The sequence below is a fragment of the Bufo bufo genome, chromosome 5 (genome assembly GCF_905171765.1).
Source record: "Bufo bufo chromosome 5, aBufBuf1.1, whole genome shotgun sequence".
NCBI lineage: Eukaryota > Metazoa > Chordata > Amphibia > Anura > Bufonidae > Bufo > Bufo bufo.
The window spans coordinates 405,646,422-405,672,723 of record NC_053393.1 but is presented as its reverse complement, the minus strand read 5'-3'; the positions used below and the strand labels follow the sequence as shown (position 1 = coordinate 405,672,723).

General features: G+C 39.8%; 1 protein-coding gene across 1 annotated transcript in view; it reads right to left on the bottom strand.

The window, feature by feature from the left end:
• The window catches only part of KCNH8 (potassium voltage-gated channel subfamily H member 8), a 726,151-nt gene that overhangs the window by 65,065 nt on the left and 634,784 nt on the right, over window positions 1-26,302 (bottom strand). Inside the window, exon 13 of the mRNA XM_040433027.1 lies at window positions 538-860. Within this exon, the coding sequence (XP_040288961.1) occupies window positions 538-860 (323 nt within the window). The remainder of the gene's footprint in view (window positions 1-537; window positions 861-26,302) is intronic.

The window sequence follows — 26,302 nt, the reverse complement described above, 5'->3', positions numbered from 1 at the left end:
AATGCTTATCTATTTGTATGCTTCCCTGCTATAACCCCAAAATGTGTCCCTTATCGTTTGTGGATCCATTTACTAATTATCAACATTTGGAATTTTTGCTTTAAGCTGTCCATAGGTGCACAAAGGTTGCAAAATGTTGTGCATCCACTAAAATAAATATTACCTATAGTTTATTATGGAAGCTTTTTCGAACTGTGTGTAATAATGATATGTATGTGTAATATAAATAATAATAATAATAATAATAATAATAATAATATGTTTGACTTTTAAAGTACTGGAATAATAAATACAATGGAACATCATAACTTAATATTGCACAATATTTTATATTATAATTGTAACAGTAGCAGCAGCAGCAGCAGCAGTATTTTTTTTACAATTACCGGTATATTAAAGAAGCAACAGAAATAAAATGTAATGGTATAATAGTACATAAATCATTAATTATAATGATGATAACTCTAGCTACTTTCATGTGGCATTATTTACTTCACCAACAATAAATTCCAAATAAATAATATGAACGATGCAAACCTGGGACTTAAATCCGGTGGTCCAAGGCTTGTGACTTTTGGGAGATTAAGCATTAAATTCTTATCCAGTCTTCTATTAAGGTAAGATTCATTATCCTGTCTTGAGTATAGATTAGAAGACTTTGTTGGAGATTTAAATGGAAGATTCCCAGAGAATGGTTTTAGATTGATCCCCAGAGAGCTGTTTGAGGATTTTTTGTATTTAGATGTCGTATTTCGAGTATGTATTGGAGATGAAGATTCTTCCTCTCCTGTGTCTTCATCATCGTCTTCAACTATTGAGCATAGTCTATTATTTACACTTCCATTTCCTCTCGGTTCCACCTGAAAGATATAAAATATTTTTCTATGTTAAACATAAATTATTATTTTCCAGTATTTGAGAGTTTGCTTTTGATGTTAGTATCTTGGTATCATTTCAATTTTTTTTTGTCTAGCTAGGGCTGGAGAAAAAAGCAGCAAAATATTATAAAATAACAAAAAAAAACACTACTCACCTTTTCTATCCTTCACCCATCTAGAGCAGCATGAAACAAAGTTCAGCAAAGGAACACCAGAACATTTGTGCCAGAGCGGCAGGGCGTTGAAGAGGTGATTAGTGTTTTCTTGGTATTTTATAACAATTAAAGCTTTTAAATTTTTCAAGAGTCAGACTATCCCTTTAAAGGGCAAATCAAACCTGTGGTTTCATTTAAACACTGTAAAAATGGAACACTGTTATGACTCTAAACAAAGTTTTAAGACTTTCTAATATTTTTTTTCTGTTCCAACAAATTGTTTTCAGATTTTTACTTTTGATTTGTAAATGAAAATATTCTTGTTTGCATCCAGCATCTGAAAACCTGCTTGCAAGTACACAACTCATTAGGGGAAATTTACTATGAATGGTGATTCCTATGCAAGTCATAGAAAAAGACTGATGGCCTAACATGCACCAAATGTATTATTAATTTTGGCCCATGTGTGGTTTTCTCACCAGACACTGAAATCTAGGCATCTAGGAACTGTTGTACATTTAAACTGTACTTTACACCAGTTTTCTAGGTAAATTAATGCAAAATTTGTCAAAATCACATAGAAAATACAATCTATTTACAGTTTATATCAAAATTACTACTTTTTTTGTAAACATGAATATTATTTGATTCAGCATTATAGTTAGTGCTTAGCAAAGCATTCGAAGCAGAATTAAGTCAGAAGTTTAGAAAAACGTAGATTCTAAATTAATCCAAATTTTCTCATGCTTCATCAGGTTTTCCTAAAATGGCAGCTGCACGTGTTACAAAGCGAAACTAAGTGTAGAGGTGGCAAGCCCAGGAACGCAAGATCACCCATAACGCCAGCCAATCTTCCGATAGCCATCCCTGGTGATGTCACAGCCCTATAAAACCCTCTCCGCCATTGTCCTGTGAGCTGAGCACAAGGAGAGACATGGCAAGCGCTCATGCGCCAGGGACAGCGTTGCTGAAAGCGATTAATAGAAGAATATTGGAGAGGGAGAGTACAGGGGAACTGCAGAGAGACTGCAGGGAGACTTATTCTGTGTCAGTTTTATTTATTTATTCCGACATTTACTTATTCCTACATCAGCCGTAAATGCAATTCAATATCAATAAGATGGAAGCTTTTATTATTCCAGTGCTAGCGTGCCAACCAATACCATCCAGTCTCCACTCCTTAGGGTGGCAAGGTCTTAATGATGACCATCCTAATCTTTTTCTAGCTTTAATTCTTCTATATCAACCTTCAAAGTGTCCATGTCCTAGAAAAGTCAGCAAGATGCAGAGAGGAGAAGCTGGATGTTCCTGATGACATATCCTCATCTATATTAGATGATATGGAAAAGCAGATGGCATAAGAAGGGCTCCCACCTGTAGGGCAGAGGGAGAGTGCTGGGGCTGGAGAAGAGGGTATGCCAATGCTGAGTAATATTCTGTGTTTACTGTCAAATAACCTGCAGGAGATTGCAGGTCAGAACAGCAAAAACTTGCATAGTGTGCCCCCCACCTAACCAACCAAACACCTTACCAGCAACAGCCCCTGTTTAAAGGTGCATTAAAGATTCTGCACGGTCTTCATTATTAAATGAAAGGCAGCTGCAGGCTAATTGGCTGCATGGTTCTTCACTGCAGCATGGCCGTAACCCAACTGCAGTAAGGGCGCTTCGTGTAGCTGTACCCTAATGCAGAGTGGTCTGAGTATACCTGATTTATAGCTACTCAAAACTTTGCTTATCTCTAATTATAGTGTTGATTTTTAACAGCTTATTTGGTTTACATGATAAAGCTATTAATAAAACATATATGTCAAGCAAGACAACTATTCTTTTGACATTGTCTTTCATTATAAATTACCATTCATTCTGAAAGTCTTCAGACCCTTTTACTTTTTTAACCAGTGCAAAATTCATTTGATTGGACATGACTTTGGAAGACACATCCCTGTCTATTTAAGGTCCCACAGCTGATAATGAAATAATAGCAGAAACTAAGCCATGGGGAGGAAAGAACTGCCTGTGGAGATAAGACACAGGATTGTATGGAGGCACATATCTGGAGAAGACACATTGTATACACATATCTGTACAATAAAATGTATTCTCCACTGAAAGTTCACAAGAGCACAGTGGCTTCCATAATTACGGACTAGGAGATATTTAGAACAGCCAGGACTTTTCCTAGAGCTGGCTGCCTCATACAATTAATTTGTAGAAAATGTCCTTGTAAGGGAGGTGACCAAGAACCTAATAATCACTCTAGTTGAGCTCCAAAGATCCTGTGTGCAGATAGAAGCTTCCAGAGGGTCAACCATAACTTCAACATTCCATCAATCTGGGTTTTAATGAAGAGTGGCCACAAAGAAGACTTTCCTCAGTAAAAGACACATGAAAGTTAGCAAAAAGTACCTAAAGTACTCTGGTCTAATGAAACCTAGATTGACCTTTCTGGCCTCAATCAACACAGGAGTTACTTAGGGATAACTCTGCAAATGTTCCTGACTTGAACCCAATTGAATATCTCTGGAGATACCTTAAAATGGCTGTATAGCGATGGTCCCCATGGACTAGAGGTTATAATCACTGCCAAAGGTTCTGTAAGTATTGAGTAAATGGTCTGAAATCTTTTGTCAAAGCAACATTTTAGTTTTTCCTTTTCAATAAATTAACAAACATTTTGAACATTCTGTCCATTTTTCAAGATCCATTTTTGTAGGGGCCTGTATTAGGCCTTATTGATTGAATTACTTTTACTTTCTTTGGGGCAAACTGTCGGATCTTATGTCATGTCTCTTCTTGCAAAGCCATGCCCTATTTTCCCACTAAGTCACTACCCTCATCAAGTGAGGCACAATGGATTACTCATTTTGCCATATTGCTTCAAAAATATGAGGAAAACTTTATGCAACATAGCAAAGAAAAAAATGTAAAATAGAAAAAATAAAGAAAAAACTTAAAGAAAAATAGTAAAAGTGGGACACTCTTCAAATATACTACAAGAAAATTTAGACTAGCACATTCATAATCATAATCACAGGTGCATATCCATCAAGCAAACATGGTTGATAAAAAAATGGGCCCGACACACGTTTGATCAAAAATGTGCTTAAAGAGCTTCTATTTTTTCATTTATAGTAGGTATAATACCACTTTAATCTAAAATAATCCCCATTTCTAAATTCTATTGTTTGCTTATGAAATGTTGTGCAGCCATTTTTTTTTATCAACACTCTTCAAATATGTCAGTTATAATTTAGATATTAGAACAGACCAAAGGAGAGTTAGACTAGAATGAGTTTTATGCTTATCACCAATATTACTACAGAGAAACAATTTAACATACAGATAAAAATAATAAAAAGTAAATAATATTAGTACAAGTAATGTCTTTCATTTTGTATACAATGTTCCGAGCACTACTTTTATTGTAGTGTATATCAAACTCCTTTATAGCAATGAGGGACACATGAGGTTACCCATTCTAAGGAGGCGATGGCAACCTCTTAGTTCACTGATATTTTCCACCGGACTAAAAAGGGTCAAATATGTAATGATTCTCTTGGATATGTTCCCAGAAATAAAATGAGAATCCATTAATAATTACTGGCTGATTGCATCACTAAACTTCACGGAGGCTAAGCAGCCATAAGTAATGTGAGAAATGTGAATTATTTTTCAGCTAACGAGGTATGAACCAACCATTTTATGTAATTCTTCATTTTGCCACAAACTAACACAATTATAAACAGTGCATGTAATATTATAGCTTTCTAGTTACATAACAGTGAATCCAGTGTTTGTTTTAATTTGTAGCAATGAGTAGTGTTGGGCGAGCATGCTCGGCTGAACACTAGTTCGGCTCGAGCATCGCGATGCTCGGCACATCATGGTGTTCGGCCAAATATCGCGTGTGCTCGAGCTCAATGCTCGAGTCTCCTTCCCGCACGTTTGTTGGCTGCTACGCAGCCAATAAAGATGCAGGTAAGTACTACCATTCACTGTAATGCCGTAGCCATGTTGGCTGCTGGCATTACAGTGATTGGCTGGCCAAAACGCGTCATCGGGTGCTATATAGCACCCGATGACACGTGTTCGGCTCAGTCTTAGTCAGGGAGAGCTGGAGAGCAGAAGGGAGAGTAAGTGTAGGGATTGAAATAGCAATATTTTAGTTTATTATACTTGTTATAGACCCAAAAGTCCTTTTAAGGACTATTGCGTGTGGCAGCAATATATATTTTTAACACAAACTGCGCTAAATTGCTAAAACTTGTTAGAGACCCAAAAGTCCTTTTAAGGACTATTGTGTGTGGCAGCAATATATATTTTTAGTGCAACCTGCGCTAAAATGCTAAAACTTGTTAGAGACCCAAAAGTCCTTTTAAGGACTATAGTTGTATCTGGCAGCAATATATATTTTTAGAGCAACCTGCGCTAAATAGCTAAAAATTGTTTGGCCGCTGAAGACAGCGACATTATCTGCGCTACATCTCCTGTCTAACGTGTGCGCAGCCTAAAAATATCTGTGACATCCAGAGTACTTTCTCTGTACATGGTGTCCGCTGCGGACAGTTACATTACCTGTGCTACATCTCCTGTATAACTTTTGCGTATCCGAAATATCAGTGACATTCAGTCTAATTTTTTTGCTGCTGGTGGCAGCGACATTACCTGCGCTGCATCTCCAGTATAACGTTAGCGTATTCGAAATATCAGTAACATGCAATGTAATTTTTTTTCGCCGATAGTGACAGCGACATTATCTGCGCTACATTTCCTGTGTAACATGTACACAGTCTAAAAGTATCTGTGACATCCAGTGTACTTTTTCTGCATACGGTGTCCGCTGTAGACAGTTACATTACCTGCGCTACATCTCCTGTATAACATTTGCGTATCTGAAATATCAGTGACATTCAGCCTAATTACCTGTGCTACATCTCTTGTATAACGTTTGCCCATCCTAAATATCAGTGATATTTATTGAGTGTCATTTTTTTTATTAGGCAGTGGTGACAGTGACATTTCTTGCGCTATACCTTCTGTTTATTGTGTGCGCATCCTAAATATCAGTGAAATTTATTCAGTGAAATTTTTTATTAGGCGGTCGTGACAGCGACATTACTTGCGGTATACCTCCTGTTTAACGTGTGCACATCCTAAATATCAGTGACATTCATTCAGTGTAATTTTTTATTAGGCGGTGGTGACAACGACATTACTTGCTCTATACCTCCTGTATAACGTTTGTGCATCCTAAATATTAGTGACAATCATTCAGTGTAATTTTTTATTAGGCGGTGATGACAGCGACATTACTTGCTCTATGCCTCCTGTATAACGTTTTGCATCCTAAATATCAGTGACATTCAATCAGTGTAATTTTTTATTAGGCGGTGGTGACAGCGACATTACTTGCACTATACCTTCTGTTTAACGTGTGCACATCCTAAATATCAGTGACATTCATTCAGTGCAATTTTTTATTAGCTGGTGGTGACAGCGACATTGCTTGCACTATATCTCCTGTTTAACGTGTGCGCATCCTAAATATCAGTGACATTCATTCAGTGTAATTTTTTATTAGGCGGTGGTGACAGTGACATTACTTGCGCTATATCTCCTGTTTAACGTGTGCGCATCCTATCTGTGATATTCTGTGTACTTTATTTGAGCATACACTTACAAAACTTGCGCTACTGTACGTGTGACATATTTGCAAGCATATATATAATTTAATATGCGCAAGGCGAGCAGTAAGGGACGGGGAAATGGCTGTGCTGCTGATGGTGCACGCAGAGGCCGTGGCCCTGGGCGTGGTGAAACTGTGGTGGCTGCCAGAGCACAAGGAACACACTCATCCACTATACATAGCTTCATGCAGTGCGGCACAGGACACCACTCTCACTAAAGATATCCCATTTTGTGGCTGTATTTTTATTTTTGAGGACTTTGTCTACCTATGGCCTCTCTTAGTTGGCTAAATTTTGCTTTTTTGAAGTTTGCTATTTTTGTTCCTCCCTGTAGAAACACTCTTCTGAATGATAATTGGAAGGTTATTACTTTAGAGGTAATTGTCTTTGGTTATTGCCAAGAACCTGTTTCCTTTATGAGATATACAAGTTTCAGTTTCCCAGTCTATATCTGGGTAGTTGAAGTCCCCCATAATAACCACCTCATTATGATTTGCCGCCTTGTCTATCTCGTTTAGTAGTAGATTTTCTGTGGACTCTGGTATATTACGGTAGGTGGTTTATAGTAAACTCCTATTATTAGTTTATTATTGTTTTTAGCTCCATGTATCTCTACCCACAGTGACTCCACATGTTCATGTCCCTCACTTATATCTTTCTTTTTGTCAATTATTGCTTTCTTTATAGCTCTATTTATACACATTGGTTTCTTTTTGCTCCTTAACCTTTTATTCCCATACGGCATGTACCTCTCACAATGAGATTTTAGGATGCTTTTAAAGATATCCCATTTTGTGGCTGTATTTTTATTTTTGAGGACTTTGTCCCAGTTAGTTTGGCCTATGGCCTCTCTTAGTTGGCTAAATTTTGCTTTTTTGAAGGTTGGTATTTTTGTTCCTCCCTGTAGAAACACTCTTCTGAATGATAATTGGAAGGTTATTACTTTATGGTCACTATTTCCCAGGTGTCCCCCAACCTGCACGTCTTTTGTTCTGTCAGGCCTATTGGTTAATACTAAGCCCAGTATGGCCGTCCCTCTAGTCGGGTCCTGAACCAGTTGGGAGAGGTAATTGGACTCTTTGGTTATTGCCAAGAACCTGTTTCCTTTATGAGATATACAAGTTTCAGTTTCCCAGTCTATATCTGGGTAGTTGAAATCCCCCATAATAACCACCTCATTATGATTTGCCGCCTTGTCTATCTCGTTTAGTAGTAGATTTTCTGTGGACTCTGGTATATTAGGTGGTTTATAGTAAAATCCTATTAGTAGTTTATTATTGTTTTTAGCTCCATGTATCTCTACCCATAGTGACTCCACATGTTCATGTCCCTCACTTATATCTTTCCGGAGTGTGGGCTTTATACAGGACTTTACATAAAGGCATACCCCCCTCCGGTTTTGACGATCCTTTCTAAACAGACTGTAACCGTGTACATTAACTGCCCAGTCATAGCTATCATCCAGCCATGTTTCCGTGATTCCCACTATGTCATAGTCCTCCTCACACATCACTAATTCCAGTTCCCCAGTTTTATTAGTCATGCTTCTGGCATTAGTATACATACATTTGAGAGGTTTATGTATATTTTTAACCCTACACCTTTCCTTCTGAACTGTTCCTTCTTCCATTCCTCCCCCAGTCCCACTACCTTGCCCCCGGTCTCTATCTGCACTATTTTCCCCTCCTATAATGTAATTTCCCTCCCCCCCAGTCCCTAGTTTAACACTACTCCAACCTTCTAGCTATTTTTCTCCCCGACACAGCTGCCCCTTCCCTATTGAGGTGCAGCACGTCCCTACGATAGAGCCTGTAGCCGATAGAGAAGTCGGCACAGTTCTCCAGGAACCCAACCCCCTCCTTCCTACACCAGTTCTTTAGCCACTTGTTAATTTCTCTAATCTCCCGCTGCCTTTCTTGTGTGGCCCATGGTACAGGCAGTATTTCGGAAAATACTACCTTTGAGGTCCTTGCCCTAAGCTTTTGAAATAAATCCCTGAAATCATTTTTAAGGACTCTCCACCTACCTCTAACTTTGTCATTGGTTCTGATATGGACCATGACCGCTGGATCTTCTCCAGCCCTTCCCAGTAATCTGTGAACACGATCCGCGATGTGTCAAACTCTAGCGCCAGGAAGACAGCACACTGTTCGGCGATCACGGTCTTTGTGACAGATTGCCCTATCTGTTCCCCTAATAATGTAGCCTCCCACTACCAGCACCTGTCTGCATTGCCCTGCTCTCCTGGGTCCCTGCTTACTGGAGCTGACATTCCCCTGACTGGCAGAGGAAGTGTCCGACTGCAGCAGTGCCATCCCTGGACTGACATCCCCCTCATCTGCCAAATGTGCAAACTTGTTGGGGTGCGTCAGATCAGGGCTAGCCTCCATGGCACTCTTCCCTCTACCCCGCTTTCTAACTGTTACCCAGCTAGCTTCCTCACTTTCCTCAGCCTCCTCTCTGTCACCCTCCCCTTCATCTACCCCAAAGAGTGCTTGCTCGAGTGCTTTTGCAAATTGTCAATGCCTCTCAGTGTTGCAACTTGCCCATTTAGAGACTCGATTTGCGATTCCAAACGGGTAATTTGCTCACATCTTGAACAAAGATATACACCCTCGAACTGCTGTTCCAGGACTGCATACATTATGCAAGATGTGCACTGGACTGCACTGGATATTCTTTTCTTTCTGTACTGAAATAGGCCACTAAACGCTTTTGCCACAAATAACTGCACCAGTGAAGTGCGTATATTTTTTTCTTTCTATAAGGAAATAGGCCACTTAACGCTTTTGCCACAAATAAGTGCACCAGTGAAGTGCGTTTTTTTTCTTTCTGAACACTTTCAACACATATAACTGCAGAAGTGAACTGCAAATATATTTTTCTTGTTTGAAACGATATAAGCCACTAAAGGCTTTTCAACATAGCACTTGCACCCCAAGAACAAATTGCTGGAATGACAGAGCTGTATAATGGCTATTTGGATCCGCAAATAATCTTTCCATGCACTTGTAAATCGCTTTTCTAGCACTGTCCCTAGCGCCTTCTGATGTCTCTCCATGTACTAAGATGCTGTGCAATGATTCCTCCCTATTCTTTCCCTGCACTTGTAAATCGCTTTTCTGGCACTGTTCCTAGCGCTTTCTGACCTCTCTTCCTGCACTAAGATGCTGTGAAATGATTCCTCCCTATCCTTTCCCTGCATTTATAAATAGTTTCTCAGTTTTTTTTTCACAATGAGATTTTTCCAATTGCTGTCCCTAGCGCCTTCTCACGTCTGTCCCTACACTCAGAACGCTTGTAAATGGCAGAATCTAAAATGGCTACCGTATTTATAGGGCTGTGACATCACAGGGCTAGCTGCTGATTGGCTGCATGCATGGCATTATGGTCCGCCTCCTCAGAGTTCCTTGCCCCATGTCCTCACACTTGTAGCCGCCATTTTAGGAAAAATTGCAATTCGTTACCACGGAACGGGAGGAAATTCGCATTCATTGCGAATCTACTTTTTCCTGAAATTCGGATTGAATTCCACTTCTTCTGAATCGATTTGCTTATCTCTACTGTTTACATTTTGACATCATGAGACCCAGATGACACCTAAAAATTGATCATCAGTACCTCACCATTGTGAGGCTTCAAGCGGGATCTTCTCAGACAGAAGTGGCCACTGAGCATAGTGTGTCACAGAGTGTCATCAGCAACAGAGATACAGAGAGACTGGAAGTGTAACAGAAAGGCATAGAAGTGGACATCTTTTGGCCACATACCACACTGATGACCGCTTAATTGTGAACAATGCCCTGTGGAACCGGATGATGAATGCTGCACAGCTTTAGGGACATTTAAGTGAGGTGAGAGGAACCAGTATCATGTTAAACCATTTAAAACTGTTAACATCAGCATGGTCTGTGTGTTAGATGATCTGCAAGGGTACCTGACCACACCACCAGGCACAGGCGTCATTATATTGCTTGGGCCAATGGGCCTCAGTGCTGTTCACTGACGAAAGTCGATTAATGCTGAGCAGCAATGATGGCTGCCAACGATGTTGGAGACGTCAAGGAGAGCGCTATGCATCAGCCATTGTTGTCACCAGAGGAGCCTTTGGTGATGGTGGAGTTACAGTGTGGGCAGGTGTGTCTTGTCAATACAGAACTGCCCTACACTTTGTGAATGGCACACTGACAAGCCCATACTACTTGAACAACCTCATTTATCTAGTCATTGTGCCTCTGCATGAACAATACAGGCCTAATTTCATTTTCATGGATGACAATGCGCCAGCTCATCCAGGTTGCATCAATAAGGAAAGGCTGCTGGAGACTGAGGTACCTCAAATGGAGTGGCCTGCACTTTCTCCAGACCTGAATCCCATTGAAAAACATATGGCATCAGCTGATTCGCCGTGTAGAGGCTCGTAACTCTGTACCCCAGAACCTCAATGACCTAAGGGCTGCCCTTCAAGAAGAGTGGGATGCCATGCCTCAACAGACAATAAGTCAACTTCTGAACAGCATGGGATGTAATTGTCAAGCTGTAATTGATGCTCAGGACCACATGACAAGTTATTGAGAAATTTAAATTTTTGTGGGGGTATACCCACCACTGGTGTTGGCTTTTGTTTCAATAAATTGTTTGAGATTAGAAAATCACCATTGCATGCTTCTACTGAAATACCCTACTTTCATGATATAATATCACTATTAGAGTTGAGCGAACCCGAACTGTAAAGTTCGGGATCGTACCGAACTTAAGGGTTTTCGGCAGCCGGACCCGAACATTTACGTAAAAGTTCGGGTTCGGCGATTTTTATGGCGCTTTTTAAAAGGCTGCAAAGCAGCCAATCAACAAGCGTCATACTACTTGCCCCAAAAGGCCATCACAGCCATGCCTACTATTGGCATGGCTGTGATTGGCCAACTGCAGCATGTGACCCAGCCTCTATTTAGGCTGGAGTCAAGTAGCGCCACCCGTCACTCTGCTCGGATTAGTGTAGGGAGAGGCTGCAGCTGCTGTGAGGGAGATATCAGGGAGAAATCTTATGAAGATTCAGAACTGTTTCTTTACTCAGCGATCTAGAGCAAATGTGTTTTGTGGGTGCAGTGCACCATTTTTTTAAGCCTGCCCTGAGCCAACTACTACTGAAAACAAACTTTTTTTCCTTCAGTTAGTCAATATCAATACATAATCGGCATAATTTTATGCAACGATAGTACATAATTTTATGCAACGATAGTGCACCAGCACAGGCTATCTGCATGTCCCCAATCCAGAAATACAGCTTTTTACTTACTGGAGTTAAAAAAATACATCTTTTTCATATAGTGCACATCTGGGATTAGACGTGCATAAGTGATTGTCACATTTAGGCCAGAAATACAGCTTTTTGTTTAGTGGGGTGAAAAAAAATACATCTGTTTCATATAGTGCACATCTGGGATTAGATATGCATAAGTGAGTGTCACATTTAGGCCAGAAATACAGCTTTTTGGTTACTGGGGTGAAAAACCCCTCTGATATACTGCACATCTGGGATTAGACGTGCATAAGTGAGTGTCACATTTAGGCCAGAAATACGGCTTTGTGCTTACTGGGGTGAAAAAACCCTCTGATATACTGCACATCTGGGATTAGACATGCATAAGTGAGTGTCACATTGATGCCAGAAATACAGCTTTGTGTTTACTGGGGTGAAAAAATGCATCTGTTTCATATAGTGCACATCTGGGATTAGACATGCATAAGTGATTGTCACATTTAGGCCAGAAATACGGCTTTTTTCTTACTGGGGTGAAAAAAATACATCTGTTTCATATAGTGCCCATCTGGGATTAGACGTGCATAAGTGATTGTCACATTTAGGCCAGAAATACGTCTTTTTTCTTACTGGGGTGAAAAAAATACATCTGTTTCATATAGTGCACATCTGAGATTAGACGTGCATAAGTGAGTGTCACATTTAGGCCAGAAATACGGCTTTGTGCTTACTGGGGTGAAAAAACCCTCTGATATACTGCACATCTGGGATTAGACTTGCATAAGTGACTGTCACATTTAGGCCAGAAATACGGCTTTGTGCTTACTGGGATGAAAAAACCCTCTGATATACTGCACATCTGGGATTAGACTTGCATAAGTGATTGTCACATTTAGGCCAGAAATACGGCTTTGTGCTTACTGGGGTGAAAAAACCCTCTAATATACTGCACATCTGGGATTAGACGTGCATAAGTGACTGTCACATTTAGGCCACAAATACGGCTTTGTGCTTACTGGGGTGAAAAAACCCTCTGATATACTGCACATCTGGGATTAGACGTGCATAAGTGAGTGTCACATTTAAACCAGAAATACGGCTTTGTGCTTACTGGGGTGAAAAAACCCTCTAATATACTGCACATCTGGGATTAGACATGCATAAGTGTATTATGGTTCAGAACGTGCCGGAGAAACTGTGCGAGCAGCAGCAGGCCATAGTGGAGTTTCAGCTGCAGCACGCACAGGTGAGTCGCACTGCGGAACAGCACCACTTCACCACCAATGACTGGGCCTCCATGCGAGACCTGTGTGCCCTGTTGCGCTGTTTCGAGTACTCCACCAACATAGCCAGTGGCGATGACGCCGTTATCAGCATAACAAAACCACTTCTATGTCTCCTTGAGGATGTGGCCCAGGACGAGGAGGAGGAAGAGGGGTCATCTCTAACACTTTCAGGTTAGTCTTTTAGAAGTGGCTCAAAAAGAGGATTTTTGCAACAGCAGAGGCCAGGTACAAATTTGGCCAGCCAGGACGAGGACGAGGAGGACGAGGATGAGGAGGAGGAGGATGGGGATGAAGTATGTTCACAGCTGGGTGGCATCCAACGCAGCTCGGGCCCATCACTGGTGCGTGGCTGGGGGGATATGGAGGACGCAGACTATACGCCTCCCACAGAGGACAGCTTGTCCTTACCTCTGGGCAGCCTGGCACATATAAGCGACTACATGCTGCAGTGCCTGCGCAACGACAGCAGAGTTGCCCACATTTTAACATGTGCTGACTACTGGGTGGCCACCCTGCTGGATCCCCGTTACAAAGACAATGTGCCGTCCTTAATTCCCTAACTGGAGCGTGATTGGAAGATGCGCAACTACAGGCGCACGCTGGTAGACGCGCTTCTGAGAGCATTCCCGACTGACACCAGGGGACAAGTGGAAGCACAAGGCGAAGGCAGGGGAAGAGGAAGAGGTCGCCAACGCAGCTGTGTCAGCGCCAGCACCTCAGATGGCAGGGTTAGCATGGCCGACATGTGGAAAAGCTTTGTCACCTCGCCGCAACAACCGGCCCCAACTGCTGATATGGAGTGTGTTAGCAGGAGGCAGCATTTGAACAACATGGTAGAACAGTACCTGTGCACAAGCCTACACGTACTGACTGATGGTTCTGCCCTGTTCAACTTTTGGGTCTCCAAATTGTCCACATGGCCAGAGCTGTGGACAAGAGCAGTGTACTCTCTGAACGTGTATTTAGCACGGCAGGAGGCGTCATTACAGACAGACGCAGCCGCCTGTCCACAGCCAACCTGAACAAGCTCACGTTCATTAAAATGAATCAGGCTTGGATCCCTCAGGACTTGTCTGTACCTTGTGCAGAATAGACAGTTCTAACAGCCTCAACCATCCATCCTTGTACTCAAGTGCACTTATTCCTTTTTTTATTTTTTTATATGTCCCAATATTTTTGGGGATACCCCTATGTAAAAATACAATATAGCACACATCTGTGTAGGCTACCTATTCCTCCTTTGCCGCCGCTTCCACCTAGACCGCCACGTTAGCCTACACGGCCACATCCACCCATTTACCGCCTCCTCCACCTCTTCCTCCTACATCATTCCTAATTTTTATTTTTTTAAGGTCTTTTATGTTTTTTTTTATTCATTTCCCTATCCACATTTGTTTGCAGAGCATTTGCCATGCTCTTAAGCACATTTTGCTGCCTTTTGCAGCCCTCTAGCTCTTTCCATGACATTTTTACAGCCATTTTAGTGCTCAAAAGTTCGGGTCCCCATTGACTTCAATGGGGTTCGGGTTCGGGGTCAAATTCGGGTCACGAACCAGAATTTTTTTTTCAAGTTCGGCCGAAGCCGAACATCCAGGTGTCCGCTCAACTCTAATCACTATAGTGGGAATTTTTTACGTTTTCCATAAATTTAACCCGAAAGTTAAATATCCCTAACTTTTTGTGAGTAGTGTATATAGGTGTATCCTATCTTTATTTTCTCACCTATGGTCATACATGACTGCTTACAACTTGAGAAAGTGTCTGAGGACAAAAAATGGCCATAGGCTGTATACCTGATTGTTCTGCTCGACAATACTGCAGCACTGTTTTGAAATGAAATAAAATGGATTGTTTTATCAACCGGTGATTGCATTGATTTACTTCTCATATTTCTTGGAATTATGTGAACTTTGACTTTTCTGCTGAGCACCCCAGCTGTGAACTGTGCAGTGTCAACTATTTTCTATTTGTTTGGACTTCTATTCCTCAATATGTATCTTCTGTATAAAAAAAAAATTCTGATCAGACTTGTCTCTGGCATTATGGTAACTGGCTACAGTAGGCCTTCCCCCACTGTTCTATTTGCAATAAGAAACCAGTCATACTATTTGTCATGACTTAACAAAGCCCTGCCCTCAACAAAGCTTTGTTCTTCAGCCATATGCCAGATTAAAATAGAAGGATTTGTTCAGGATCTTGCAGAAAATCCTGCAGACTAACGAATGGCATAGGCATGTTTCCTTTTTTTGCTAACCATTTTTGTTAATTTCAAGAGGTACTGTTACTTTAATGTCTAAAATGAAAAAGATATATGAAATGGACATCAGACTTCCCCCATTCCCTATAATCTTAAATGTGATCTTGGGGGTACATTTATTAACACCGCCATTGTAGACGTCGGTCATTATAAAGCTCTAAGCTGGTGGTAGATCCGCCACAATTATGATGCGCCGGCCTCTTCATAACTTTGGCCGATCCTCTGCCAGTTCTAAATGTAAGACTGTTTCCTACTTTCCTTCCTACTGGCCCCTCCCCTTCCACGCCCACTTCAAGTCCACAATTTTAGACCTGCCCTGAGTGGGGAGAAGTCGCAGATTGCACCAAAACATTGCATGAAAATGTAGATGTAGAACAAATAGAAATGATGAAAGTTCAGACCTTGCATGATACACTATATACTGAACATTTCATCATACTTCATGAAATAGGGTATCTCTCATTTGGAGATGATTTCAGAATAAATCAAGCAAGCTTTGTATTATTTAATAATATCCTAGCTGCTTTGGGACAAAAGAGCATATGCACCATTTTTAATTTTATTTCAGCAGATTACGCTTGGCAGCTCATTAATCACTATGAAGAAATAAAGTTATGTGATTACAATAATATATGGGTTTAAAAGAACTTTTATAAAAAATAATCACTATGGTACCTTTACTGCAATCTAATCCATAGAGTATAACTTCCAAAAGAACCAGTAACAAATCCGTTTTAATTATGAAGCTAGTACATTTGTATATCCATTTGTATAGTACATACAGTACCTACAGTATGTTATATGTAAGGCTGGCTGACAACCAACAGTACTTGGAGACAATTGCAGTTTCCCTCATTTCTATTGATCGCACTACCCATGCTCTATGTTCTGCCAATGATTTACAACTAACATCCTCCATTATCTGAACCTCTCACTCGCTAAGACTTCTCTCGAGCTGAACCAGTTTTCTGGATTGCACTACCCTAGACAATCAGATTAAATCCCAATAACCACAGTTTTAGGTGCTTTCTATAAACACATTTTTTTTTAACGTGGTCTTTCACATTCCTTAATCTAACTCTTCTCCATTCAACCCCCTTCAATAATATTCCTCAGAACCTGATCCCTTTATGCAACATCCAACAGTGTTTTTTAATTACACTTTGTATTATGTGATAAAAAAAACATATTTGCATCAAATAAGGAGTCATTAGATCTCCTCTTAGAGGTTTCACATCGAATAGGACTGTGCAGTCCTTAATGTAAGAGAAAACATGCAGGCTGCAGAAAACAAACTGAGCAAGATTAAAGAAAAAATTACAAACATGTTTTATCCCATAATGCGACCAATATAATAAAAGAATTGTTCTAATCAGAGATTAGACAGTAGACACAATGCACCAGATGGTATCTGGCTTCAAGTCTTCCACAGGTTTAAAGATCCCCAAAGTTAAATCATTGGTTCAATCAATAGAGGTCAACATTTTCTGCCATGTGGCATTTTCGGCATCCTTTCTTTACCCTTAACATAACTGTCCAGTCCACTGAGGTCAATGGTGGGAATATGTCATTATACTGTACACAGATCAGGCATGCAGATGACCGTGAACTGTCATATCCTATGACAGTATGCTTATCTGCAGTTACCACATCAAGTCCCTCAGATCATAAATTAAGCCATGACCTAGTTTTTAAAAAGTCTAATCTCCATAGTGTCTAGAAAATGCATTGCAGTATAATATACTTTCTTTATGTAGTGATGATAAAGCTGCACAATTTATTCTTTTCACCTACATAAATTATCTGATATCATCATTGATGCCAGTTACTAAATTAAACCCTGATACAGTTAATTATCTATAAAGCATTGCCTTGAAAAACAGTGACTTTCTGAAAAAAGATGTAAGATAAAGCAGAGCTTTGTTTCTACAATGCAGCATGTGTTGAGATGTTACTATGTATTATTTTTGTTTAAAAGTGTGTGTTTAAATTTACTCAGTGTTTCACAAAAATGCACCACCAATTTTATCTAAGCTAAATAACTTCATAAATAACAAGTATAAACAACTGAAGCCATATAAACCTGAGGGGTTCCAAAGTAATACACATATATAGGTAAAACCTCTTGGAACTCAATATACATTTCAACCGTCCCAGTAGCCTACTTAGTCAGTGTATATAGTTTGTCATCTGTCAACAAATTTGTAACCATGTTATAAGGGAAAATAATAATGATCGGGTCCCTATCCCCATCGTCACCTAGCAACCGTGCGTGAAAATCGCACCGCATCCGCACTTGCTTGCGGATGCTTGCGATTTTCACGCAGCCCCATTCACTTCTATGGGGCCTGCGTTGTGTGAAAAACACACAAAATTGAGCTTGCTGCGATTTTCACGCAACGCACATGTGATGCGTGAAAATCACTGCTCGTGTGCACAGCCCCATAGAAATGAATGGGTCCGGATTCAGTTCGGGTGCAATGCGTTCACCTCACGCATTGCACCCGTGTGGAATTCTCGCCCGTGTGAAAGGGGCCTAAGGGGTAGGCAACTTTTCTATTGGTTGCTAGGGATGTTGCTAAGCTGTGACAAAGCCTTCTCATTGGCCCACAAGCTAGAAGAAGGGAGGGATGATCACCTGATGTGTACTGTGTTAAAAAAAAAAAAAAAGAATATTTGTGATTACGAATATATAGAACTATATTCTAAATATTCACGAATTCTCGAAGTGTCGATATTCGTGATAAAAATTTGCTTTTCGAATATACGCGCTCAACACTAATGTTCATATGTGCCCGCATTACTGAGAAAATGATGTTTTAATATATGCAAATGAGGATCTAGGGGCAACGGTGGCATTGCCAATACACCTAGAGGCTCAGCTCTCTCTGCAACTGCCGCACCCTCTGCACCTTGATTCACAGGGCCAGACGTGATCACGTTTACACTACTTGTGCGGACACATATGGACATGGGACCAACAGAGATACCTTCAGGTGCCAAACGCATATGCAACAGGTCAGCCAGTTTCATAGGTACAAATCTGCTGACAGATGCCCCTTAATGGTTTTGTGTAATGGTCCTTTTACACGGACTTACAATCTGTCCAATTTATGGAGGTGAGCATGAATGGAGGTTCCCGATAACTGGCCTACGGAAAAAGCTCGTTCGTTAGTTGAGCTTACCTTTCTGCCTGCACCTAAAATCATTTCTAGGAAGCAGATTGGCCTTGCCTAAACAGGGATCTGCAGACTAGAAACAATGAAACAATATGGGGACAAGCCATAGCTGAAGCGATTGCTCATTCCCATAAAGAGAAGAAGATTGTTGCATGTAAATGCAGCTCTCATCTTCCTGATAAAGAAGCAATTATCAAGATCATGTTGTTCTTTCTTGATAATCGCCTGCTAAATTGGTTTGTGTAAAAGGACTTTTACTCATGGATAATGACACAGACAAAACTTATATATATATATATATATATATATATAAATAAAGACTTCCGCAGCACATCCAGGTAGTAAAGAAGTAGAAAAAAGGCTTTATTCACCAGGCATGCGACGTTTCAATCCTCTCAATGGGATTTTTCTCAAGCAGTGATATATATATGTGGAGTGTTGAGAATGACTAAATCTGGATCCTTGACGTTAGTAAGCTACTGAGACTTTGGGAATTTATATTGAGATGCATTATCTTTGTAGATAACATTCTGAGTGACAGGACTTGGTGATGTCTTATGTTTGAGCTGGTTCTGTTGTCTTTGGTGCTCTACTTTTACTAACCATTATTGTCTACATTTGTAATTTGCCACATAACATACATAACACAATTAAAAAAACAAAAGCAATCTGTAAAAATAACTGATTTCAAGGCAAAAATGTTCTGCCTTAAACATCAATAAAAACATTTAAAAAAATCAAATGTATCAATGTGTTTTCCTCAATTTTTCATAGGTCTATTGAGCCTTTTAATGTGTACATTTGATTTCATTTTTTTATCTAAATAGATGCACACTTTTGTGCTAATTCATTTCATTATATTTGTTTATAGTGTTGTAGTTCTAGTGTTTTCAACAATTTTAGTTCGTATAGCCATAAAGTTAAATTGTTTGTCACATCAGGACAACCTGTTGACATAAGCTTTATTAGGGCACATGTATTGCAAAGTATGTTGTAGAAGGGGGTCAACCATTATCAGACTGAACTGCAAATTGTCCCTCCAGCTCTGGAGTGCTTGGTAAAATCATTTACGTTCCACTGATTGGCTGCCATGTAATCCTATATTTTTACTGTAGGAACAATGTACAATATGGTAATAAAAGCTGCAGCTAGAGATGAGCAAAGTTCGGAAAAATTTGATACAGGGGCGATTGAAGTTCGTCAAGAAATTAAATTTGTTCTGAATTCATTTGTCACAAATCGCAATAAATTTGGTGTACACAGGCCACTCTGCCTAATGATATGCATCCCACTTGGTGGCCCAAGTTTCAACTAACTTACACTGCCACTTACATGTTGTAGTGCACCCACATTCATAGTTAATCCGTTCTGTAGGTACTATGCCATTAGTATTACAGGCAGTTATAATTTATCGCCATCTAAATCACTATGCATGGCCCCAAGATTCATAGCTAATCCTTTCTATTAGCTAGCACAGGAGTGAGTCGAAAACTCAGAGAAATAAAATGTAATAGAATTTTTTGCATCTCATTTGTGTTTTGAACCCACTCCTGCTGTTGATCAAATACTGATGCAAAACACTGACCAAACACCGACTAAAAGAACGTATTAGCTACGATAATTTGGGTAGAGTTGGTGGAGCTATTTGTGTGGTTTAAGCCTCATTCACACGTCAGTATTTTGGTCAGTGATTTCCATCAGTTATTGTTAGCCAAAACTAGTATTGGACCCTCCACAGACATAAGGTATAAAGGAAGGTTCTACACCTGTTCTGTGTTTAGAGCCGCACCTTATTTTAGCTCAAAATCACAGATGGAAATCACTGACCAAAACACTGATGTGTGAATGAGGCCTTATTCTGATAATCAACGACACTCCTCCCTTATGGCAATACTACAATTGTTTGGACCTTCCAGCAAGTGCAGCCTATTTGGTTTTAACCCAAATACATGTTGAAAGCAAAATATCATTAAGTTCATAGTATGGATGGATTATGGAGGGATCCACATGGGTTAACATTATGTTGCACTGCACATTGACATAGAATTTGTCTAAAATTAGTTGTGGCTGCCAATGTGACACAAATTTTTTTTTTTGATAACGGAATCTGTTAGGTAGGAATCATGAATTTGAGTTCAGTTGATGGAAAGATTTGTTTGGTAATACCGTTGTAGTTCCAAACATCAACAATTGCAATAACAACGCAGAGTAATTTTTTCACTAAAAGAACCTATTAGCTATAATGAATTTGGGTTGAGTTGGTGGAGTGATTTGTGGGATTCATTCTCGTAACAAATGAGACATCTCCCTTATGACTATAATCCAGCTGCCATGTTTGATCCAACCAGTCGATTTGGCCCATTTGTTTTTAACCCAAATATAAGGAGTTATTTGACCCCAGGAGGTCCGTGTCCAACATCGTTTAGCACTAACTGTTCTGTGATGCCCTTACATGTGTGGGGCTGCACGAGTTGCACTGCAGGGATCGCCGTTAGGGATGAGCGAACCCTAACTGCATAGTTCGGGTTCGTACCGAATTTTGGGGTGTCCGTGACACGGACCCGAACCCGAACATTTTCGTAAAAGTCCGGGTTCGGGTTCGGTGTTCGGCGCTTTCTTGGCGCTTTTTGAAAGGCTGCAAAGCAGCCAATCAACAAGCGTCATACTACTTGGCCCAAGAGGCCATCACAGCCATGCCTACTATTGGCATGGCTGTGATTGGCCAGTGCACCATGTGACCCAGCCTCTATTTAAGCTGGAGTCACGTAGCGCCGCACGTCACTCTGCTATGATCAGTATAGGGAGAGGTTGCAGCTGCGACGTTAGGGCGAGATTAGGCAGATTAACTCCTCCAAAAGACTTCATTCTGTGATCGATCTGCAGCTGTGGATCATTGAAGTGCTATTATTGACTTGCTCACTTTTTTGAGGCTGCCCAGAGCGTTTTTAGATCACTTTTTTTCTGTGGTGATCGGCGGCCATTTTGTGACTTGTGGTGCGCCAGCACGAGCTATCACCAAGTGTATTTAACCATCGATAGTGTGGTTATTTTGTGCTATATCCTACATCAGCTGCAGGCTGAGCCTGTGTCACCGAAGTGCATTTAACCATCAACAGTCTGGTGATTTTTTGGCCATATACTACATCAGCTGCAGGCTGAGCCTGTGTCACCCAAGTGCATTTAACCATCAACAGTCTGATTATTTTTTGGCCATATACTACATCAGCTGCAGGCTGAGCCTGTGTCACCCAAGTGCATTTAACCATCAACAGTGTGGTTATTTTTTGGCCATATATTACATCAGGGGCAAGTTGAGCCTGTCACCCAGCGCCTAAAAAAAAAACCTGACATTTCTATTCAACCAAATCTGCACAGTTTTAGCTGGTCAAGTTATTTGTAGTGACCGTAAAAGCAGACTTTTTGTTCTGGGTTGAAAAAGCATTCCCAAATTTGCCATTCTCAAAATAACTAGTTTGTGTTATTTGAGGCCTACTTGAAATCTATCCAAAAAAGAAAATCTTACATTGAAGGTATTGATAGTGTCATTCAGAAAAACCTAAGACACACGCTAGCGTGCTGATGGAAGTGTCATTCTGTGATTAAACCTATAACTGTCACACAGCGCAAAAAAAAAAAAACAGGTCTCACATCTCTATTCAACCAAATCTGCACAGTTTTAGCTGGTCAAGTTATTTGTAGTGACCGTAAAAGCAGACTTTTTGTTCTGGGTTGAAAAAGCATTCCCAAATTTGCCATTCTCAAAATAACTAGTTTGTGGTATTTGAGGCCTACTTGAAATCTATCCCAAAAAGAAAATCTTACATTGAAGGTATTGATAGTGTCATTCAGAAAAACCTAAGACACACGCTAGCGTGCTGATAGAAGTGTCATTCTGTGATTAAACCTATAACTGTCACACAGCGCAAAATAAAACAGGTCTCACATCTCTATTCAACCAAATCTGCACAGTTTTAGCTGGTCAAGTTATTTGTAGTGACAGTAAAAGCAGACTTTTTGTTCTGGGTTGAAAAAGCATTCCCAAATTTGCCATTCTCAAAATAACTAGTTTGTGGTATTTGAGGCCTACTTGAAATCTATCCCAAAAAGAAAATCTTACATTGAAGGTATTGATAGTGTCATTCAGAAAAACCTAAGACACACGCTAGCGTGCTGATAGAAGTGTCATTCTGTGATTAAACCTATAACTGTCACACAGCGCAAAAAAAAACAGGTCTCACATCTCTATTCAACCAAATCTGCACAGTTTTAGCTGGTCAAGTTATTTGTAGTGACCGTAAAAGCAGACTTTTTGTTCTAGGTTGAAAAAGCATTCCCAAATTTGCCATTCTGAAAATAACTAGTTTGTGGTATTTGAGGCCTACTTGAAATCTATCCCAAAAAGAAAATCTTACATTGAAGGTATTGATAGTGTCATTCAGAAAAACCTAAGACACACGCTAGCGTGCTGATAGAAGTGTCATTCTGTGATTAAACCTATAACTGTCACACAGCGCAAAAAAAAACAGGTCTCACATCTCTATTCAACCAAATCTGCACAGTTTTAGCTGGTCAAGTTATTTGTAGTGACCGTAAAAGCAGACTTTTTGTTCTAGGTTGAAAAAGCATTCCCAAATTTGCCATTCTCAAAATAACTAGTTTGTGGTATTTGAGGCCTACTTGAAATCTATCCCAAAAAGAAAATCTTACATTGAAGGTATTGATAGTGTCATTCAGAAAAACCTAAGACACACGCTAGCGTGCTGATAGAAGTGTCATTCTGTGATTAAACCTATAACTGTCACACAGCGCAAAAAAAAACAGGTCTCACATCTCTATTCAACCAAATCTGCACAGTTTTAGCTGGTCAAGTTATTTGTAGTGACCGTAAAAGCAGACTTTTTGTTCTGGGTTGAAAAAGCATTCCCAAATTTGCCATTCTGAAAATAACTAGTTTGTGGTATTTGAGGCCTACTTGAAATCTATCCCAAAAAGAAAATCTTACATTGAAGGTATTGATAGTGTCATTCAGAAAAACCTAAGACACACGCTAGCGTGCTGATAGAAGTGTCATTCTGTGATTAAACCTATAACTGCCACACAGCGCAAAAAAAAACAGGTCTCATATCTCTATTCAACCAAATCTGCACAGTTTTAGCTGGTCAAGTTATTTGTAGTGACTGTAAAAGCAGACTTTTTGTTCTGGGTTGAAAAAGCATTCCCAAATTTGCCATTCTCAAAATAACTAGTTTGTGGTATTTGAGGCCTACTTGAAATCTATCCCAAAAAGAAAATCTTACATTGAAGGTATTGATAGTGTCATTCAGAAAAACACCTAAGACACACGCTAGCGTGCTGATAGAAGTGTCATTCTGTGATTAAACCTATAACTGTCACACAGCGCAAAAAAAACAGGTCTCACATCTCTATTCAACCAAATCTGCACAGTTTTAGCTGGTCAAGTTATTTGTAGTGACCGTAAAAGCAGACTTTTTGTTCTGGGTTGAAAAAGCATTCCCAAATTTGCCATTCTCAAAATAACTAGTTTGTGGTATTTGAGGCCTACTTGAAATCTATCCCAAAAAGAAAATCTTACATTGAAGGTATTGATAGTGTCATTCAGAAAAACCTAAGACACACGCTAGCGTGCTGATAGAAGTGTCATTCTGTGATTAAACCTATAACTGTCACACAGCGCAAAAAAAAAACAGGTCTCACATCTCTATTCAACCAAATCTGCACAGTTTTAGCTGGTCAAGTTATTTGTAGTGACCGTAAAAGCAGACTTTTTGTTCTGGGTTGAAAAAGCATTCCCAAATTTGCCATTCTGAAAATAACTAGTTTGTGGTATTTGAGGCCTACTTGAAATCTATCCCAAAAAGAAAATCTTACATTGAAGGTATTGATAGTGTCATACAGAAAAACCTAAGACACACGCTAGCGTGCTGATAGAAGTGTCATTCTGTGATTAAACCTATAACTGTCACACAGCGCAAAAAAAAACAGGTCTCACATCTCTATTCAACCAAATCTGCACAGTTTTAGCTGGTCAAGTTATTTGTAGTGACCGTAAAAGCAGACTTTTTGTTCTGGGTTGAAAAAGCATTCCCAAATTTGCCATTCTGAAAATAACTAGTTTGTGGTATTTGAGGCCTACTTGAAATCTATCCAAAAAAGAAAATCTTACATTGAAGGTATTGATAGTGTCATTCAGAAAAACCTAAGACACACGCTAGCGTGCTGATAGAAGTGTCATTCTGTGATTAAACCTATAACTGTCACACAGCGCAAAAAAAAAAAAACAGGTCTCACATCTCTATTCAACCAAATCTGCACAGTTTTAGCTGGTCAAGTTATTTGTAGTGACCGTAAAAGCAGACTTTTTGTTCTGGGTTGAAAAAGCATTCCCAAATTTGCCATTCTCAAAATAACTAGTTTGTGGTATTTGAGGCCTACTTGAAATCTATCCCAAAAAGAAAATCTTACATTGAAGGTATTGATAGTGTCATTCAGAAAAACCTAAGACACACGCTAGCGTGCTGATAGAAGTGTCATTCTGTGATTAAACCTATAACTGTCACACAGCGCAAAATAAAACAGGTCTCACATCTCTATTCAACCAAATCTGCACAGTTTTAGCTGGTCAAGTTATTTGTAGTGACAGTAAAAGCAGACTTTTTGTTCTGGGTTGAAAAAGCTTTCCCAAATTTGCCATTCTCAAAATAACTAGTTTGTGGTATTTGAGGCCTACTTGAAATCTATCCCAAAAAGAAAATCTTACATTGAAGGTATTGATAGTGTCATTCAGAAAAACCTAAGACACACGCTAGCGTGCTGATAGAAGTGTCATTCTGTGATTAAACCTATAACTGTCACACAGCGCAAAAAAAAACAGGTCTCACATCTCTATTCAACCAAATCTGCACAGTTTTAGCTGGTCAAGTTATTTGTAGTGACCGTAAAAGCAGACTTTTTGTTCTAGGTTGAAAAAGCATTCCCAAATTTGCCATTCTGAAAATAACTAGTTTGTGGTATTTGAGGCCTACTTGAAATCTATCCCAAAAAGAAAATCTTACATTGAAGGTATTGATAGTGTCATTCAGAAAAACCTAAGACACACGCTAGCGTGCTGATAGAAGTGTCATTCTGTGATTAAACCTATAACTGTCACACAGCGCAAAAAAAAACAGGTCTCACATCTCTATTCAACCAAATCTGCACAGTTTTAGCTGGTCAAGTTATTTGTAGTGACCGTAAAAGCAGACTTTTTGTTCTAGGTTGAAAAAGCATTCCCAAATTTGCCATTCTCAAAATAACTAGTTTGTGGTATTTGAGGCCTACTTGAAATCTATCCCAAAAAGAAAATCTTACATTGAAGGTATTGATAGTGTCATTCAGAAAAACCTAAGACACACGCTAGCGTGCTGATAGAAGTGTCATTCTGTGATTAAACCTATAACTGTCACACAGCGCAAAAAAAAACAGGTCTCACATCTCTATTCAACCAAATCTGCACAGTTTTAGCTGGTCAAGTTATTTGTAGTGACCGTAAAAGCAGACTTTTTGTTCTGGGTTGAAAAAGCATTCCCAAATTTGCCATT